Here is a 19735-nt window from a genome sequence, read left to right as displayed (position 1 = left end):
TATGTATAACTGTATTATTCCTTTACATTCTCGTCCATTATAGATTATTACAAAGTACTGAGTATAGTTCCATGTGCTATACCATAGGTCTTTGTTGTTTATCTATTTTATATGTAGTAGTGTGTATATTTTAATCCCAAACTCTTAATTTATCCTTTTTCCCCTTCCCCTCTGATAAGCCTAAGTTTGTTTTCTATGTCTGTGAGTCTTTTTCTGTTTTGTAAATAAGTTCATTTGTATAATTTTTTTAGATGCCACCTATGAGTTGTATCATGTGATATATGTCTATCAGAAGTTCTTGATTATAAGCTGCACAAAGTAAGTTTGGCTAACTTAAGCAATTTGTTGTTGTCGCTCAGTCGTGTCTGACTCTTTACGATCCCAGGTACTACAGCATGCCAGGCCTCCCTGTCTATCACCATCTCCCGGAGATTGGTCAAACTCATGTCCCTTGAGTCAGTGATGCCATCCAACCATATCGTCCTTTGTCGTCCCCTTCTCCTCCTGCCTTCAATCTTTCCCACCATCAGGGTCTTTTCTAATGTCAGTTCTTTGCATCAGGTGGCCAGCTTAAGCAATAGAAGAGTTTATTGGAAGTACCTTGGGCAGCTCACATATTAATGGCAAGGCTCAGAAAATGAGCAGGATATCTTTAGGTGAAGATACACTGGGCACCCAGGCAGCGCTAGACTACTTGTCTTGTGGTGATGGCGGTCATCATAGACACCATTGCTGCTCTTAAACTCCTGGGGGTTCTGTTACTATAGACACCTTGGCAACACCCTTTGTTTTTGTGTCATTTCCTTGAGATTCAGTCTTTGATTGGAACATCAGTTGACTAGGCCTAGGTCCTTCTAACTGCCAGAACAGAGAGGGGACCTTTTGGCTTCTGTAACAGGAGGTAGACTCAGCCCCAAGGCTTACACAATGATTTCAGAGTTCTCCAACATTATTTAGTTTAGTATTTAATTAGAGGTGATTGACTCTCAGGAATATGATAGGTAATAGTTGAAAGCTGAACCACGTAATTCTAAATTGTTTTCCATTTCTGTAGTGTTTACCATCACTTCATGGGAAATAGATGGAAAAACAGTGGAAACAGTATCAGACTTTATTTTTTTGGGCTCCAAAATCACTGCAGATGCTGATTGCAGCCATGAAATTAAAAGACGCTTGCTCCTTGGAAGGAAAGTTATGACCAACCTTGATAGTATATTAAAAAGCAGAGACATTACTTTGCCAACCAAGGTCCGTCTAGTCAAGGCAATGGTTTTTCCCGTGGTCATGTATGGATGTGAGAGTTGGACTGTGAAGAAGGCTGATCGCCGAAGAATCGATGCTTTTGAACTGTGGTGTTGGAGAAGACTCTTGAGAGTCCCTTATACTGCTAGGAGATCCAACCATTCCATTCTAAAGGAGATCAATCCTGGATGTTCATTGGAGGGACTGATGCTGAAGCTGAAACTGCAATACTTTGGCCACCTCATGCGACGGGTTGACTCACTGGAAAAGACTCTGATGCTGGGAAAGGTTGGGGGCGGGAGGAGAAGGGGACGACCAAGAATGAGATGGCTGGATGGCATCACCGACTCTGTGGACATGAGTTTGAGTGTACTCCGGGAGTTGGTGATGGACAGGGAGGCCTGGCGTGCTGTGATTCGTGGGGTCGCGGAGAGTCGGACACTATTGAGCGACTGAACTGAACTGAACTGAAGGCTTTTATTTATTTTTATTGAAGTACAGTTTATTTACAATGTTGTGTTAGTTTCTGGTGTACAGCAAAGTGATTCAGTTATATATACACACACTCATATATATATATATATTGTTATCATATTCTTGTCAATCATGGTTTATTTTTAATACTTATTTAATTGGCTGTGCCATATTTGCATATGTAGGATCTTCATTGTAGCGTGCAAACTCTTAGTTGGGGCATGTGGGATCTAGTTCCCTGACCAGGGATTGAACCCTGGCCCCTTGTATTGGGATCATGGAGTGTTAACCACTGGACCACTAGGGAAGTCCCTCAATTATGGCTTATTAAAGGATATTGAATATAGTTCCCTGTACAGTAGGATCTTGTTGTCTATCTGTTTTATATTTAGTAGTGTGTATCTGCTAAGCCCAAACACTTTATTGCTCCCCCCATCCTGTTTCCCCTTTGGTAACCATAAGTTTGTTTTTTATGTCTGTGAGTCTTTCTGTTCATTTGTATCATGTTTTAGATTCTACATGTAAGTGATGCCATTTGGTATTTGCCTTTCTTTTTCTGACTTCATTTAGTATAATAATCTCTAGGTCCATCTATGTTGCTGCAGGTGGCATTATTTTATTCTTTTTATGGGTGAGTAATATTCCATTGCACATATATATCACATCTTCTTTATCCATTCTTATGTTGATGGACATTTAGGTTGCTTCCATGTCTTGGCTCTTATAAGTTGTGCTGCTGTGAACATTGGGGTGCAGGTATCTTTTTTAATTTTCTAGGTATATGCCAAGGGATGGGATTGCTGGATCCTATGATACCTTTATTGGATTTTGAAAACCTCCCTTAAAGACCGGATTCTGGATCTGTAGATTCAGCTCCTTACCCATACTTAGGCCCCAGTGAACTCCCTGCCGCTTAAAGCGCCCAGGCACCTCGGTGACTCAGCCCCTATGCCTCGCCTTTACCTCACTGGGCTCATCTTTCCTCACTAGCACCTTCTTGTCACCCTGAATTGGATTAACAGCCTCCTCCTCTTTTCCACTTCAGCTTAGGGGTCTCTTTCTCCCTGTCATTTCAGCTCCCGAACCACCTCCATCAATCAACAGGTAGGAAGGAATTACTCCCGAGTCTCCAAAACTTTGTGTCCCTGTAATAGGGCACTTACTCTGCAGTGAAATTTGGATTGCTGTGTGCTCCTTGTCTCCAGAACCAAATCATAATATCCTAAGGCCAAGGACGGTCTTACTCATTTCTTTGTTATTTATAGCTCCCAGCTTAGTGCCTTGTTGAACTCAGCTTTTACTTTAAAGGTTAAGCATACATTCACATTTTGGTTCACACTGATAATATCTCAGAGATATTTTTAAATAAGTATTACAGAGTTAAAGTTCACACAACTTTGGAGAAAGTTATTCATCACAAATTCCACCTTGAAAGAGTCTAAATTAAATAGGTGTATTTACTGTATGTGTACTTTATGATGGCTGGATTGGTCCAAGGGTTCTAATTCAGTGCCCAGGATGAGCATACCCTGTAGAGGCTGGGAAGTCTGAAAACCTTCCCCGCTCCCACCGTCTTCCCAACCCCTGCTTGGGTTTCAAATACTGATTCCTTGGGGGAAAGTAAGTGAGAAAGCCTCTTCAGGTATGTGCCTTCAGTTTAGTGTTGGAGATTCCTGTTTCCTTTTACAATGCATGCAGGTGTTCATGCCAGGGGTGCTGGGACTTGTCTTCCCCCAGGCCTCAGGTTCAAAAGTGTGACTTGGCTACCCCAGGGAGGGAGCTTGGCTTCACTTGAGGGCCTGTGAACAGACCAGCCCTTATTTTTCTGGTACTGGCCGTGGGGGTCTCTAGATTCCTCCTAAGACCTTGTTTCTAGGGCATCTGTCTCCTGGAGTGGAGTATTCGACTCCCCGGGGAAACCTCCAGTCCTGCCAGGATCGGAAGGCTTGGTTGCTTACATTTGACTTTGAGGACTCTGGCACACTCAGTAAATTCCTCAGCTCTTTGAAAAGGAAGGTGGAGGCCGCAGAATTGTTCTGTTGCCTATGGTTAAAATCTCTGTTATAAAGTTAGAGGAGGTTATTCTCATCTCATCGGTAAAGTTGTTTTTGAAGGCATTAGGTGGTTTTGGCTTAGGTGGGCCTGGCGGAAAGTCTTGCACTTGGGCGCAATGACACCTGGGAGGTTTTTTGGTTTTTTTTTTTTTCTTTGAAGAACCTGGCCTGCAGACCCCAGAGCATCACTGCCGGCTACAGAGGGGACAGTGAGTGCTTCCTCCTCTTAGGGCACTGCGAGGACCTGGGAATCATCGGGAACTCTCAGAGACCCGCTTTGGAAGGACCTCTTTAACTTGGCAGTGACAGCGTCCCAGAGGATATGCCAAGTCTCTCCATCGGTCAGCAAGGAGGGAGCAAGAGAACACAGGCCGTATATAGAAAGGAGCACGGACGTGTATAGTGCCCAACTCCAAGCTTTCCAGGACACTGGCCCCAGCCTATATGTACTTTTAAAATTTTATTGAAGTATAGTTGACTTGCAGTACTGTGTTTAATTTCTGCAGTTATGACAAAGTGACTCAATTCTACATATATATATTTTTCATTATGGTTTTATCACAGGATATTGAATGTAGTTCGCTGTGTTACACAGTAAGATCTTGTTTATCCATCCTATATATATAGTTTGCATCTGTTAATCCCAAACTCCCAGCCCTTCCTTCCCCTATCTTTCCTCTACCCTTGGTAACCACAAGTCTGTTCTGTGTATCTGTGAGTCTGTTTTTGTTTTGTAGATATGTTCATTTGTGTCATATTTAGATTCTACATGTAACTGGTATCATTTGATGTTTATCTTTCTGACTTACTTGCTTAGTTTGATAATCTTTAGGTCCATCCATGTTGCTGCAAATGGCAGTATTTCATTCTTTTCCATGACTGAATAATACTCCATTATTTACACACACACACACACACACACACACACACACACACACACACACACACACACACACACGCTTGCATGCTTAGTCACTTAAGTTGTGTCCGACTCTTTGCATCCCTATGGACTGTAGCCAGCCAGATTTCTTCAGGCAAGAATACTGGAGTGGGTTGCCGTGCCCTCCTCCAGGGGATCTTCCCAACCCAGGGATCGAACTCACATCTCCTGTATTGCAGGTGGATTCTTTACTGCTGAGCCACTGGGGAAGCCCCATATATACATATATAATCACATCTTCTTTAGCCATTCATCTGTGGATGGATATTGAGGTTGTTTCCATCTGTTAGCAATTGTAAATAATGCTATAATGAACATTGGGGTCCATGTCTCTTTTTGAATTACAGCTTTGCTTGGATATGTGCCCAGAAGTGGAATTGCTGGATGCACCAGCCTATATTAAATGACTACCGCAAGCTGCTGGACAGTTTAAGTGCCCAGTTGTGCACTTTCGATCATGATTGCCGTGGCTCTTGGGGGCAGGCAGGCCATAGTAGGGGGAGGTGTTCTAGAGGGAGTAACCTGAAGAGGTAGATGTCTTGGGGTGAACTTTAGAGGACCTCGGGAAGGGAGTGTGAATGGGGCCTTGGAGAATGAAGGTGTCATGTTCATGGAATGCTGAGGGGACCAGCGAGACTGGTGACAGCTAAAGGAAGGGTCTGAGTGTAGTGGCCTTGAAAACCAAACAGTTTGAACTTGAAGCTATAGCCAAAATGGTTATGTCCAGGGGATTGACAAGCTGGCAGTGCAGTTTAATTAAGGACGGGTGATTCCCAGCTGTCCGTCCTCTGCTGTCTCCACCAGAAGGAGACTCCCGAGCCTGTTGCCTTGGTCTGTTTGTGGATTCTGGATCTGGTCTTAGGAAACAAACTAGTTAACAGTGAAGGCGAAGCTGGTGAGCAGGTGACCAGGGCTCTTGTTGTGCCTCTCGCTTCCGCCAGGAAACTCACTTCATTTTTACCTTGATTCATCTTCCCCTCAACAAGGAGGGCTTTGTTATCACTATTATGGAGTGAGGCAGAAAAAAGCCTTGTTCAGGGTCGCGTTGCCTAAAGGCCTCTGGTCATTTACAAAGAAAGTAAGAGTGTAGAGCCACAATGGGAAGGAAGTTTTCAGTGCTTTAGAAGCCAGCCAGAAGCAGTCATGCCCATAGAGAAGCAAAGGATTCTTCTTGTTGACAGATGACATACAGTTTTTGCAAAGAGAAATAAACTATTCTGGGTGAAATGGGTCATCATCAATCAAGGTAGAAAGGTTGAACCCTCAAACTGGACTTGCAGAATTTCACCCTCTGTGGAATGCGACACAAACACATGTCCGGTTTTCCTTCAGGTGGGGCCCCCTGCCCAGAGAGAGACCCTGAGCTTGTTTTCTGTTGCTCCTGCCACTTTCCCCATGCAGACCAAAGCTGTGTCCTTGGTGGTCCTTAGATGAAGGTCTGGTTTGAAAGCAGGTAACTGCAGGTTACTGAGTCAAGAGAACCTTACGTGGAGCTTGACTTTCTGAAACCCCTAGCGGCGACTCCTTGTAAAGATTACACAGAAGCAGAATCCTTGCTCAGCCACTGTTATTGTTCAGCTGCTCAGTTGTATCCAACTCTTTGCGACCCCAAGGACTGTAGCATGCTAGGCTTCCCCATCCTTCACCATCTCCCGGGGTTTGTGCAAATTCATGTCCATTGAGTCAGTGATGCTGTCTAACCATCTCATCCTCTGTCGTCCCCTTCGCCTCCTGCCCTCAATCTTTCCCAGCATCAGGGTCTTTTCCATGAGTGGGCTCTTTGCATCAGGTGGCCAAAGTATTGGAGCTTCAGCTTCAGCATCAGCCCCTGCAATGAATATTCAGGGTTGATTTCCTTTAGGATTGACTGATTTGATCTCTGCAATCCAAGGGACTCTCAAGAGACTTCGAAAGCATCTGTTCTTCCACACTCAACCTTTATGGTCCAGCTTTCATGGATGCCCCTAAACACTGCCCTGTTCCATATGCCCTGGGCCCCAGCCAGGCCCTGCAGCACTCGCTGGGAAGGGGTGGTGTCCAGGCGTCTCCTGTGGTTTCTCGCAGCTCCTGCTCCTGGGGCTGGAGAAGTGCTAATAAGGAAAATCGCATTTCTGCTCATGATGGATGCTGATGTCTAGTTTCTGATTTCAGAGACCCTTGACCCTGCTGGTTAGATTACAGACACTGTGTTTTTACATAGGAAAACAGACGCAAATTACGCGAGCAGAGTTCCTAATGAAGGTCCTGAACTGAACCAGAAGGGAAAGATTAGGTGCACGTGGACCTGGGATTGGTGTCTCTTTTTTGTTGCATAGCCCAGGAAGCCTGTTCAGAGCCTGTGATCCATGTTACTGTCCTTTGCCCTTGTCTTCCCAGTGAGGGAACGGAAGTGAAGTGATTCCTTTCAGGTGTGGCCGTACCCCGCTCCTCCTGCCCCGGGGGGATCTCTGGGCTCAGTGGAGTGATGATCCACTGCCTGTCCTCAGGGTCTGTCCTGATCATCTGCTTGGCCAGCCTTCTCTCTCGCCCTCTGAGCGGGGCAGAGTGGAAGCAGGACTCGGTGTGGGGGCTGTCGGTAAGGAACTGGGCATCCTGTCCTTCAGTCTGCATAGGTGCGTGTGTTCATGCACGAGTGTGAACTTCATTCGTCCTTTCCTAATACCGAAGCCTGCGGAAGAAATGGTGACGGGGCACGTCTTTGATGCCCTCAGTGCTCACGCCCGCCATCCAGCCCTGCCCTCTGCACAGCGCTCTGTGGCCTGGAGGCCTGGAGCTCGCTGCCACTTGGCAGGCCGTTGGATAAGATGTGGAAAAGCGATTTATACCAGTCTGGTGGCGATAGGAGTGACTTAGTGCGGGGTTCTTTTTTTTTGTTTTCCCAATTAATTTATTTTTGAAAAAAATTTTAAACTGACGTCTAGTTGATTTACAATGTTTTAATTTCTGCTAAACAGCAAAGTGATTCAGGTATGTATGTACACACACACACACACACACACGCATTCTTTTTTTAATCTTCTTCTCCATGATGATTCACTATTGAATGTAGTTCCCTGTGCTGTGCAGTAGGACCTTGTTTATCCATTCTAGATGTAACAGTTTGCATCTGCTAATCTCAACCTCCCACCCCACCCCTCCTCCAGCCCCCTCCCCCTTGCAGCCACAAGTCTGTTCTCTACGTCTGTGATATTGTGATACTGTTTTTGTCTCATAAATAGGTTTGTTTGTGTCTTATCTTAGATTCCACACATAATTGAAATCATATGGTGTTTGTCTTTGTCTGACTTAGTGAGATAATCTCTAGCTACATCCATGTGGCTGCAAATGGCATTGCCTTGTCCTTTTGATGACTGAGTAGTATTCCACTGTCTACATGTACCATGTCTTCTTTATCCAGTCATCTGTTGATGGACATTTAGGTTGTTTTCAGGTCTTGGCTATTGTGAATAGTGCTGCCGTGAACACAGGGGTACATGTATCTTTTTGAATTAAGAGTTTTGTCTGGATATATGCCCTGAGTGGGATTGTGGGAGCGCGTGATAACTGGCATCCATGTTGAAAGCATGTATCCATACATACACACATCCCCTACATGCTCCTTTATACACCCATAACAGTATACATGTATATTCTTAGGTATGCCTCAATTTTATTGGCAGTTTGCTCTCTGTTATCACTTACAATTTGTTGTCAATCTGATAGAACAATTTGATAGTAGGGCGTGAAGCTGTAATCTGCCAGCATATGCCATTCCTGACCCAGATCTACTGTAAGAGAATACCACACTTAAAAAAAAAGTTGAATTGGAGTATAATTGATTTACAATGTTGTGTTCCTTTCAGGTGTAAAGTGCTACAGTTGTGTGTATATATATTTTTTCCAGATTCTTTTCCGTTACAGCTTATTACAAGGTATTGGATACAGCTCCTTGTGCTGTATAGTTTATCCACTGTTTTTTGTTTTGTATATAATATTGTTTTTTATCTGTCTTATAAACAGTGGTGTGTATCTGTCGCACTTTCTTCTCTTTGCTGAAGTGTTGGGTCCTCAGCTGCTCCCTGACGCTCACTTGCTGGGGAAGGGGCTGCGGGGGCAGCAGGTGTGTTCCTGTTTTCCTGTTTTTTATCTGTGTACACTGTTCTTCGGGCTTAGGGCTTCTCAACTGTGGCTGCGTAGCGGAATCATACAAAGAGCTTTATGAAGTGCAGATGCCCGGGTCCTATCCTGGGACTCTGACTGCCAGGTCCGGGTGAGGCCAGGGTGCTGGCATTGGAGAGGTCCCCTGGGGAATCCTCTCGGGTGGCCAAGCTTGCTCTGTGCATGTCTCCAACTTTCCACCAACATTTTCCACCTGTCTGAATTAGAAGCCAGCCTAGATTTGCCTTTGGATCCAGGCCATTGACGATTTCTAATTTTAACTCTCGACTTTGAGACTTATAGATGTAGAGGGTGAGGCCCAGAAGGGACTGAGTGTCTTTCCATGGTAGTCCCCGCGGATTGGCCAGAAGGAGAGTGCTGACGGATGCTGTCAGAGGCACTGGAACTGTCATTTTAGGCTGATCTTTATATAGTATGTCATTCATACTCAGATTATATTCAACCTTAAGCTCTAACTCACAACTGCATTATTCATTTTAACATTGTAAGATAAATATTCTAGTTGTCAAAATCTTTTTTTTCTCTGTAGTCTAGACAAGCTTATGCTCCATGTGAAAAGAAAGATAGCTAATCACTTGGTCGTGTCCGACTCTTTGTGACCCCATAAACTGTAGCGCACTCTGTCCATGGAATTCTCCAGGCAAGCATACTGGAGTGGGTAGCCCTTCCCTTCTCCAGGGGATCTTCTGAACCCAGGGATCGAACCCAGGTCTCCCGTATAGTGGGCAGACTCTTTACCAACTGAGCCACCAGGAAAGCCTTTTGCTACATGTGAGCACACATCCAAATGTCATTTCATGGGTTGAGGGAGAGAAACTCAGGAAGAGAATGAGTAAATTTCCATCTTAGGGCCTCTAGGAATAATTAGTTGCTTTGGCCTTATGGAAAATGGATAACCATCCTAGCAAGAAATTTCAAATGACTCATTTGATGTGATGGCTGAAAAACAGTATTTTTTTTACTAATGGAATGATCTTGGAGGCAGGGATTTTAATTTTTAAAAAAAGCATGACTCTTTTCCCCAAAGTAAACTAAATTACCTTTGCCAAAAAGAGCCTTCAACTTGGTGCCCACGGGGAAAAGTCAGTGCAGAGAGGGCGGAGCCTGGACTCCCCCTCACACTGAGTGCTCCCACTCATCACACTGCGTGCTCCCACTCATCTCACGGAGTGCTCCCACTCATCTCACAGAGTGCTCCCACCCATCACACTGCGTGCTCCCTCGGTGTTGTTTGTGCTGTATCAGTGTCACGTCCTGGTGCCTCATGTTCAATGACAGCAGGATTGAACCCAGTGTCACATTTGATTGAAACAGGAAGCGTGTTCAGCTTTGTGTGTGAAGCAGACACCAAAAGGCCAGTGCCAGGCAGAGGGCCAGAACCCTTGACCTGGGCTCACACTGCCGCACGAGGCTCCAGAAGCCCCAGAGTGGGGCCGATCACGCTGTGCTGGGCTTCAACCAGCCCTTGCTAACACATGGTCTAACAAAATGACCACTCCTCTCTGCATCTTCGAGATGCTCCAAGAGACAGCTGCTCTTTCCATTTTAGATTTCCCTGTCTGGCCTCCCTGCCCGCTTCCCTTTGACTGCTCCAAACCTGGTGGCTTGTCCAGCTCCACAGGGGACTTGATGTTTGTGGGTGCTGCTGCTGCTGGCCTTGGAAATGGGTTGTGTGAAAGGGCCCCTGCCTTTGCTCAGTGTGTCTTGAAAATTATGATTATGACCTCACGGGTCATTGTGGTGGGTCCCAGACTTGTGATGATTCTGAATAGTTACTTTGGAATTTCATGAGTCAAAACGACAGAGCTGCCCCTGCCAGTGGAAAGGCGTGGGGGAGAATGGCTGGTGTGAGTCACATGACGAGCAGGACTTCGTTGACACTAAGGTGCACTTTGCTCTCTGCCCCTAGGTCCCCCTCCAGCCTGTTACAGCCCCAGCAGTTCTGTCCAGATTCTGGAGGATCCCAGCTACTTTTTCCCAGACTTTCAGCTCTATCCTGGGAGGCATGAAGCATCTTTGACAGTGGAGGCAAATAGTAGCATCAGAGAAAAAGTTGGTAAGTTCTTTCACTGGCACTCATGTTGGAAAAGCAGAATGACTTTATGTTTTTCACTCTTCTGAATAATTTTTTCTCTATCCTCTTTTTAAAAAGCAACATATTGGATTACTGGTTGTTTCTTTATTGGTAGGTGCCTTATTTTTAATGTTTGCTTAACATTGTGCGTGCGTGCATGCTAAGTTGCTTCAGCAGTGTCCAACTCTTTGCAACCCTATGGACTGTAGCTGGCCAGGCTCCTCTGTCCATGAGATTCTTCAGGCAAGAATACTGGAGTGGGTTGCCATGCCCTCCTCCAGGGGATCTTCTTGACCCAGGGATCGAACCTTTGTCTCCTGTGGCTCTTGCATTGCAGGCGGATTGTTTACCGCTGGTGTTAATAGACTATTTATTATAATATGTGACTCACTCAACAGAGAGAGTTGCTCGGTATGTAGGAACTTCCGAATTATACCATTGAGTGCCTACTTTTTCTCTAATTCCTAAATGTTCTTCTGTACTCTTTCCTAGAATCTTTCATTTCTTTTTTCTTCTCTGCTTTCATTTATACCTCTTTTTTGCAGGTAATTCAGAAATTCAGAGAAATTCTAAACTATATTCAAAAAGGAACCGCTTCCTTTGTAAAAATTTCCGGCCTATTTTTAAGACTTTATGAGATTGGTTACACCATGAAGGAATCTTCAAAACCACATTAAAGAAGGATCTTAAGGTTCTTGCCAAATGTGCTCATGAAAAGGAGAATCAGTAGTTTCTGTGCCTAATAAGACCCCCTTCCTTTTATTATTCATCCAAAAAATCATTTTCCTTTGGAAATATGTTTTTATTTGAATTTTTATCCATTTTGTTTTAAAGTGTTGATTTTTCATTTGAATTTGCTTGTTCATCGAGCCCTGAGGGTAAGCACTGTCTTCTTTGCTCTCCTAACCCAGCACCTGTCAGAATGCCTGAATATCACAGGTTGGCAGTTGGTATTTGTGGAGTGAGTGACGGCTCAACCCAACCCACTCTGTTAATTGCTTTCCTAGGGTTGTGCGTCACTTAGTACACTTACTCGGCAGTTCATCTTGGGTCGACTTTCAGTGGTCTGCTTTTGCTGTTGCAAAGTTCTGATTGTTGAACTTCGGGTTTATGTCTCAGTTACTGTGCACGTTCTCTGAAAATGAGCAGTAAGTTTGAATTTACTCCACGTGCCATCCTGTAGAGTAGATATGAAGACTGACCTCAGAGGAGAGAGAGGTCCAGAGAAGCCAAGTAATTGCCTGAGGTCATGGGGAGTAGATCAGAGGTGAGCTTCAGGAACCGGTCTGTTGAGTGCTTTACTCAGCAATTCTTTCCCCTTTTTTAAACCGTTTTTTTTAATTGAAGTGTAGTTAATTTACAATGCTGTGCTAATTTCAAGTGTATAGCGAAGCGATTCAGTTATATCTATCTATCTGTATATGTCGGTTATTTTTCAGGTTTGTTCCCATTATAGGTTATTATAAGACATCAAATACAGTTCCCTGTGCTATGCAGTAGGTCCTTGTATACTGATTTCATACATAGAAGTGTGTATATGTTCGGAGAAGGCACTGGGAAACCACTCCAGTACTCTTGCCTAGAAAATCCCATGGATGGAGGAGCCTGGTGGACTGCAGTCCGTGGGGTTGCTAAGGGTCGGACACGACTGAGCGACTTCACTTTCCCTTTTCACTTTCACACATTGGAGAAGGAAATGGCAACCCACTCCAGTGTTCTTGCCTGGAGAATCCCAGGGACGGGGGAGCCTGGTGGGCTTCCGTCTATGGGGTCACACAGAGTCGGACACGACTGAAGTGACTGAGCAGCAGCAGCAGTGTGTATATGTTAACCCCAAACTTCTAAGATATCTCCCGCCCTCCAACAGTTCTCTCCTGAATGCCTTTTGTGTTGTGGTAGTGTTCTAGACAGTGCGTTCACAGCATGTGATAAGATAAGGCTGTCTGTTCCCTGGTGCTAGAGAATTCTAGTAGCAGAAGGCAGCTAATAAATACACTGTTGATTGGAAGACAAGGCCAGAGACAAGGCTGGATGTTAGGCTGTTCAGGACATTCAGCAACTGGTTAGAGGAGCTGGAACCCAGGGAACGGTTGAGGGCATAGAAGCTGGGGCTGCAGTCTCTGCTGTTACAGGGACACTCAAAATGTCATCTACTGTCACCTTTTCTCATATTTTAATACCAAAAAGTGTAAGAGGAATGCAGTCCTTGATAGCAGCCCCTGCTAAAAGAAGGTAGTAAACTCAGTTTATGTGTCTCTAGGTATATACACATATATCTGTGTGATTATGTGTATATTTATTGATCCTGTAAGAGTATCACACCACCTTTCATTTTTTTCTTATTTTACTGTAAACTGAAAACCTAGCTTGGCACTTGATTAAATGTAGGGAGCAAACAGGACTTCTCTGGCAGTCCAGTGGTTCTGACTCCGTGCTTCCAACGCAGGGGACGTGGATTTGACCACTGGTTCGGGAACTAAGATCCCACATGCCATGTGGTGTGGCCAAAAACATAGATAAATAAATGAATAAAGTACTTCTACAATTCAACAATTTAAAAAAAAACTTCTTTAAAAAAATGGAGGGAGCAAAGGAAACAGAAGGGACAAAATTGTATCTGCACTTTATATCTGGATGACTCTTTGATCATAGATAAGGATGCCATTTATCAGAAAAAAGGCAACTTTGGGGAAGAGAGATGGTTTGGGGGAAAATGATGTGTCCGTCGTATATATAAAAACACAGAGCCATCACTGCTTGGAATTGTAGGGCTGAAAGCTACTTAGAGATGGGCTCGCTTAGCTCCCTCCATTTAGAGGCAAGGATTTTGAGCCCAAAGACAGCAAGTGATTTGCTCAGAGTCTTAGTAGTAAGTAGTAGAATATTTACTAGCCTACCTCTATAAATATCCTCAATACACTCCTCCTGAGTACTTTTGTGAAAAGGTGTAAATTATATATTTCATGGCACTCTTTGACTGGTTAAATGTTTGACACCCATCGCATGCAGGCACTGGGTTGCTTGTTGTTGTTCAATTGCTAAGTTGAATCCAACTGTTTGCTGTGGGCCCCATAGACCACAGCACACCAGACTTCCTTGTCCTTTACCATCTCCCAGAGTTGGCTCAAACTTATGTCCACTGAGTCCGTGATACCATCCAACCATCTCATCCTCTGTCGTCCCCTTCTCCTCCTGCCTTCAGTCTTTCCCAGCATCAGGGTCTTTTCCAGTGAGTCAGCTCTTTGAGTCAGATGGCCAAAGTATTAGAGCTTCAGCTTCAGCATCAGTCTTTTCATTGAATATTCAGGGTTGATTTCCTTCAGGATTAACTGGTTGGATCTCCTTGCAGTCCAAGGGCCTCTCAGGAGTCTTCTCCAGCACCACAGTTCAAAAGCATCAATTCTTCAGTGCTCAGCTTTCTTTGTGGTCCAGCTCCCACATCCATACATGACTACTGGAAAAACCGTAGAGTTGTATGCTAGGGAGACCCAGATGAGGAGCCATGATCTCTGCCTTTAAGATGTTCAAAGTCTTGTGTACATAAATAAGTGCCATCTGACACAACTTAGCAACTAAACAACTTGTGATGATTGGTCTTTGGGATGTATGACAACAGAGCTTGGATGTTGGAGAAGGAGGGCTCAGGCCTGGGCTGCAGCAGGAAGGGTTTTACTTAGAAGGCAGCTTTGGAGCCATCACTCAAAGCATATCTAGGAATTTCCCAAGAAAGATGTGGTGAGATGCATCTTTCCAGGCAGAGGGATGAATGGGGACAAAGTCCTGGAGGCCAGAGAGAGCTAGCGTGTTTGGGGACTCTGTGTTCTTGATGTGTTGCTGGAACTTGAACTCTCAGAGCGGTAGGGCGGGCCGTGGCTGGAGTGTTTGGAAAGTGGAGACGGCAAGTGTTGGTTGCTTTCTGAGGACAGTTAGAAGAGGAGAGAAGAGAAGCCGGGTGGCACCTAGAAGTTTACACTGGGCTGTAAGAAGGTGGTTTCTTTGTTTTTTTAAGATGGGAAAAACTGTCTATATGATGAAGAAAAGGGGTCAGTGGAGAGCTTGAAGGCCTGACCAAGGTCTAGAAGGAAGCAGGAGGTGAGGGAAGGGAAGGTGGGAGAGGCACACTGAGCTGGAGAGATGCTCCCCGTGACAAACTGCCGGGTAAATGGGGGTGACGGGGGTATTGGAACGCTTTAAATGCCTCTGTCATTAGGAAGTTCATTATTCACAATATACACCTATATGGAACGTTTTTCCCATGTTTATTTTCCAGTTGAGGATCCTCTCTGTAACTTCCACCCCCCGAACTTCCCGAGGATCCCAGAGGTGGAGATGAGAGGTTCCGAGGATGCGGCAGCTGGAACAGTGTTACAGCGGCTGATCCAGGAGCAACTGCGCTATGGCACCCCGACCGAGAACATGAACTTGCTGGCCATTCAGCACCAGGCCACAGGGAGTGCAGGGCCAGCCCACCCCACCAACAACTTTTCTTCCACGGAAAACCTCGCTCAAGAAGACCCACAAATGGTCTACCAGTCAGCACGCCAGGAACCGCAGGGTCAGGAACACCAGGTGGACAACACGGTGATGGAGAAACAGGTGCGGTCCGCGCAGCCTCAGCAGAACAACGAGGAGCTGCCCACGTACGAGGAGGCCAAGGCGCAGTCCCAGTTCTTCCGGGGACAGCAGCCGCCGCCGCCGCCGCCGCAGCAGCAACCAGGGGCCGTGGGGCACAGCTACTACATGGCCGGGGGCGCCAGTCAGAAGGCCCGGACTGAGGGCAGGCCGACGGTGAGCCGCGCCAACAGCGGACAGGCGCACAAGGACGAGGCGCTCAAGGAGCTCAAGCAGGGCCACGTCCGCTCTCTCAGCGAGAGGATCATGCAGCTGTCGCTGGAGAGGAACGGCGCCAAGCAGCACCTCCCTGGGCCTGGGAACGGCAAGGCTTTCAAGGCAGGAGGGGGGCCCTCCCCAGCCCAGCCTGCAACCAAGATGCTGGACCCCCGAGGTCCTCCACCCGAGTACCCCTTCAAGACCAAGCAGATGGTGTCCCCGGTCAGCAAGACCCAGGAGCATGGACTGTTCTACAGTGACCAGCACCCTGGGCTGCTCCACGAGATGGTCAAGCCTTACCCTGCCCCCCAGCCTGCGAGGACAGAAGTGGCCGTCCTGAGGTACCAGCCACCCCCAGAGTACGGGGTAACGAGGTGATTATCAAGCCTAGAGAATTAAAAAAAAATTTATTCTTTTAATTGAAGTATAGTTGATAGATAATATTATTACTATTTTGCAGATGTACAGTAGAGCGATGCATAAGTTTTAAAAATTATGCCCCGTCTATAGTTATTGTAAAACATTGGCTATATTCCCCATGTCTCACAGTGTTTCCTTGTAGCCTGTTTTATAGCTAATAGTTTGTTCGTCTTAATCCCCGGCCCCTACACTGCCCCTCCTCCTTCGCTTCTCCCCACTGGTCACCACTAGTTTGTTCCCTGTATGCTTGAGTCTGCTTCTTTTATATCACATTTGCTAGTTTGTTGTATTTTTTAGATTCCACGTATTAGTGATATCAAAAAGTACTTGTCTTTCTCTGCCTGACCTATTTCAGTTAGCAGATTGCCCTCCAAGTCCATCTGTGTTGCTGCAAATGGGCCAACCTTCATTCTTTAATACGACTGAGTGGTATTCCATCATGTGTATCTACCGCAGCTTCTTTATCCATTGGTCAGTTGATGACACTTGTGTTGCTTCCCTATCTTCTGTGAAGTTGCATCATCTGTGAATACACGATTCTTGATCTGTGCCCCTTTGAACACTTTTGTGTAGGTGCGTGCTCAGTTGCTCAGTTGTGTCCAACTCTTTGCAACCCTGTGGACTGTAGCCTGCCAGGCTCCTCTGTCCATGGGATTTTTCCAGGCAAGAATATTGGAGTGGGTTGCCATTTTTCCCTCCAGGAGATCTTCCCAACACAGGGATCGAACCCGGGTCTCCTGCATTAGCAGGCAGATTCTTTAACCATTGAGCCACCTAAAATGTTGCTGTGAATACTGAGATGCATGTGTCTTTCTGAATTAATGTTTTTATTTTTCTCAAATATGTACCCAGGAGTGGAATTGCTGGGTCATATGGTAGTTCTGTTTTTAGTTTTTTGAGAAATCTTCATACTGTTTTCCACAGTAAGCCTAGTGGTTTCACTCATGGTTTTAGCATTCATTATTTTCAAGGCAGAGTAGGTTTTTGTCATCAGTTTTGTTTTTTTTTTTTCGTCTGTGCACAATATTTAGTAAGCAACGTTTTGGCCAAAATATATAGAGTGAAACGGAATAGAGGTCAACTGGGGATTTTCTCCAGGTGTCCCAGAAGGCGGGTGGGGATTTCTGAGTTTGGGGTGGAGCCTCCGTTGCTGGCTGTCTCTGGGGAGCTCAGCCCAGTGGTCTGGAGAAGCAGCGGTTTTCCTGGCTGGCTTTGTGGAGAGTTTCCAAACTCCTGGAACATGTTATTACCATGGGGTTTTTAGAGTCTTTCTTCATTGTGGATTTTAAAGGAAAATGTAGTCTGAATTCTAGAACAGTGGAGCTAAAGGGATGTAGAAATCATATAGCCTCACCCCTTTATTCAGCAGAAAAGTGAAAGTGTTAGTCACTCAGTAGTGTCCAACTCTTTGCGACCCTGTGGACTGTAGCCCACCAGGCTCCTCTGTCCATGGGATTCTCCAGACAAGAGTACTGGAGTGGGTTGCCACGCCCTCCTCCAAGGAATCTTCCCAACCAGGGATTGAACCCGAGTCTCCTGCATTGCAGGCAGGTTCTTTACTGTTCGAGCCACCAGGGAAGGAGCTCTGTTTATTCAAGAGATGAGAAGCTCAGTTCCAGCAGTACTCAACTCTGAGGCAGCTGGATCGAGGCTCAGGTGTCCTGACTCTCAAAACCATTTCCCTCCATCGCACTAATTCCTCCAACTGCTGGATTCAAGAACACTTACCACGTGTGTAGTCTGTGCAGCCCTGTACTCGGTTCAGAGATAAAGATACAGTTTCCACCCTCAAGGTCCTCCCAACATCGTCTCAGGGAAGCCAGCATGTGAACAGATCCTTGGGCTGCAGGGTGCCCTTTTAGGATAGAAAGGTACAGAGAGCATTTGGGAACCAGAGGGAGTGGTATGACTCACAGCTGAAGGGCTTGGGGAGAGCTGCACGGAGGACGTGATGTTTGAGTTGGGTCTTGAAGAATAAATCAGAGCTGTGGGGTAGAGGTGAAGTAGCAGGAGGTACTATGCAGGGGAAAGGCCATTTCTTCAGACCAGAGCTTAGGGGATTTTGTCTGGCATGAGCTGTAGTCATGCAGAGCCATGGCGGGGTAGGAAGTGGCAGAAAGTGTGTGTGGACAAGGAAATTGAGACCAGTTGATGAAGATCTTTGAGTGTCATACTAAAGAGTTTAGAATTTATCCATAAACAATTGCAAGAACCAGTGTTTTTCAGCAAAGACTGTGTTGATGTTTACTAGGCTGATTTTAATGGCAGCAAAGGATGAATTAGAGGAAGGGGAACCTCGAGGCCATGAGGACCACCAGAGATGGGGTCAGTTGTGTCCAGATAAGACCTGGTGAGGGTAGCGCAGCTTTGAGGCCATCGGTATGGAGGAGCATTATATGCTAAGAAAAATAGAGTTGACATCATTTAATGATTGATTAGATACGGTCACTGTTGGAAATAAGACAGTTGGAAAGCAAACTCTCAGGAGAGAAGTTGGCTCTGGAGATACCCATTTGGAAATTGCTAGAGTTTAGATGTTTCTGAGCTTGCGCTGCCTGGGGAGACTGGAGCATAAGAGAAGACAAGTGGCTCACTGCCTGTTACGGCTGTGTCTTCATTCTCGCCAGAGGCTTTATTTTTCAGATTCTAAATCAAATGAGCTGAGATTTTCCCGAGTGACCCCAATGGCTGGGTGCAGGGCCTACTTTGGCTGTACATATTCTGAAGAGAGAGTGACTGGGCCTTGGCAGAGAGAGTGAGCTGGCCTGTCACTCACTTGGCAGCTGCTGACACGTTTCCCTGCCTTTGGTGGCAGTGGCAGGTTTGAAGCAATGTACCGACCTGCAGGCCCCTGACAGGCAGCAAGAGGCAGCGGACACAGCGTGACCCCACCGGGGTATCCAGGTGCAGCCTGGGAGAGCTCTTGTTCTCACCCTTTTATGATTCCTTAAGCCAAGGAGAAATGGAAATTTAAAAGCTATCAGGTTTGAAGAGGAAAAATATATCTTCACATCTCTGGTTGTTAGCACATTGATTTGCCAGAGTTCAATAATCCCTGGGGTAGGGTATGATATGACTGCAGAATCATATCAGAATTTGGGTTGTGATAGTTTACATTTTTTTTTCTTAATCATGTAACTCGGCGTCTAGAGATTGATCGAAACTGGAAATATCCCCAGTCTCCTTACTTCTCTTGGGCCTTATTCTTGGTTGCGTGGCAGGGCATAAAGGGGTCTTGCTGCTTTTTGTCATTTGGCAATGGGTATGCTGTGAGTGGAAGACAGGAAGGGGGAGGAGGAAGCTGTTCCTGGAGGGCTGCCCAGGTATTTGTGGGCGGTGTCATGTGTTTCGATGTGATGACGTCAGAAGGAAGAAACTGTGTCTGAAGGATTTGAGCTGGTTGCCGGGCTTGGCAGCTGGGTCCACATGACACATCAAAATGCCCTAGAAGATGTAACAGACAGACCATTGAGGCTCAGCCCCAGAGCTACAAGGTGCCTTTGTGAGCCTGGCCGCAGCTCGCCAGAGTGGCTCCCCCAGGGC

At 45.9% G+C, this 19735-nt stretch overlaps 1 protein-coding gene across 9 annotated transcripts in view; it reads left to right on the top strand.

Moving 5' to 3' along the window:
• AMOTL1 (angiomotin like 1) overlaps nt 1-19735 on the top strand; it is a 199993-nt gene that overhangs the window by 100306 nt on the left and 79952 nt on the right. For 7 of the 9 annotated variants that reach the window (XM_088842902.1, XM_055422929.2, XM_088842900.1 and 4 more), the window contains 2 exons: nt 10778-10924; nt 15213-16146. In XM_088842902.1, the coding sequence (XP_088699028.1) occupies nt 10778-10924; nt 15213-16146 (1081 nt within the window). The remainder of the gene's footprint in view (nt 1-10777; nt 10925-15212; nt 16147-19735) is intronic. The other 2 variants (XM_055422933.2, XM_055422935.2) reach the window with 1 other exon arrangement.

This window comes from Moschus berezovskii, chromosome 14, assembly GCF_049115385.1.
Source record: "Moschus berezovskii isolate FMDL1 chromosome 14, NW_MosBer_1.0, whole genome shotgun sequence".
Classification (NCBI taxonomy): Eukaryota; Metazoa; Chordata; class Mammalia; order Artiodactyla; family Moschidae; genus Moschus; species Moschus berezovskii.
The sequence above is the reverse complement of the archived record's forward strand: the minus strand, read 5'-3'. Positions and strand labels throughout refer to the sequence as shown.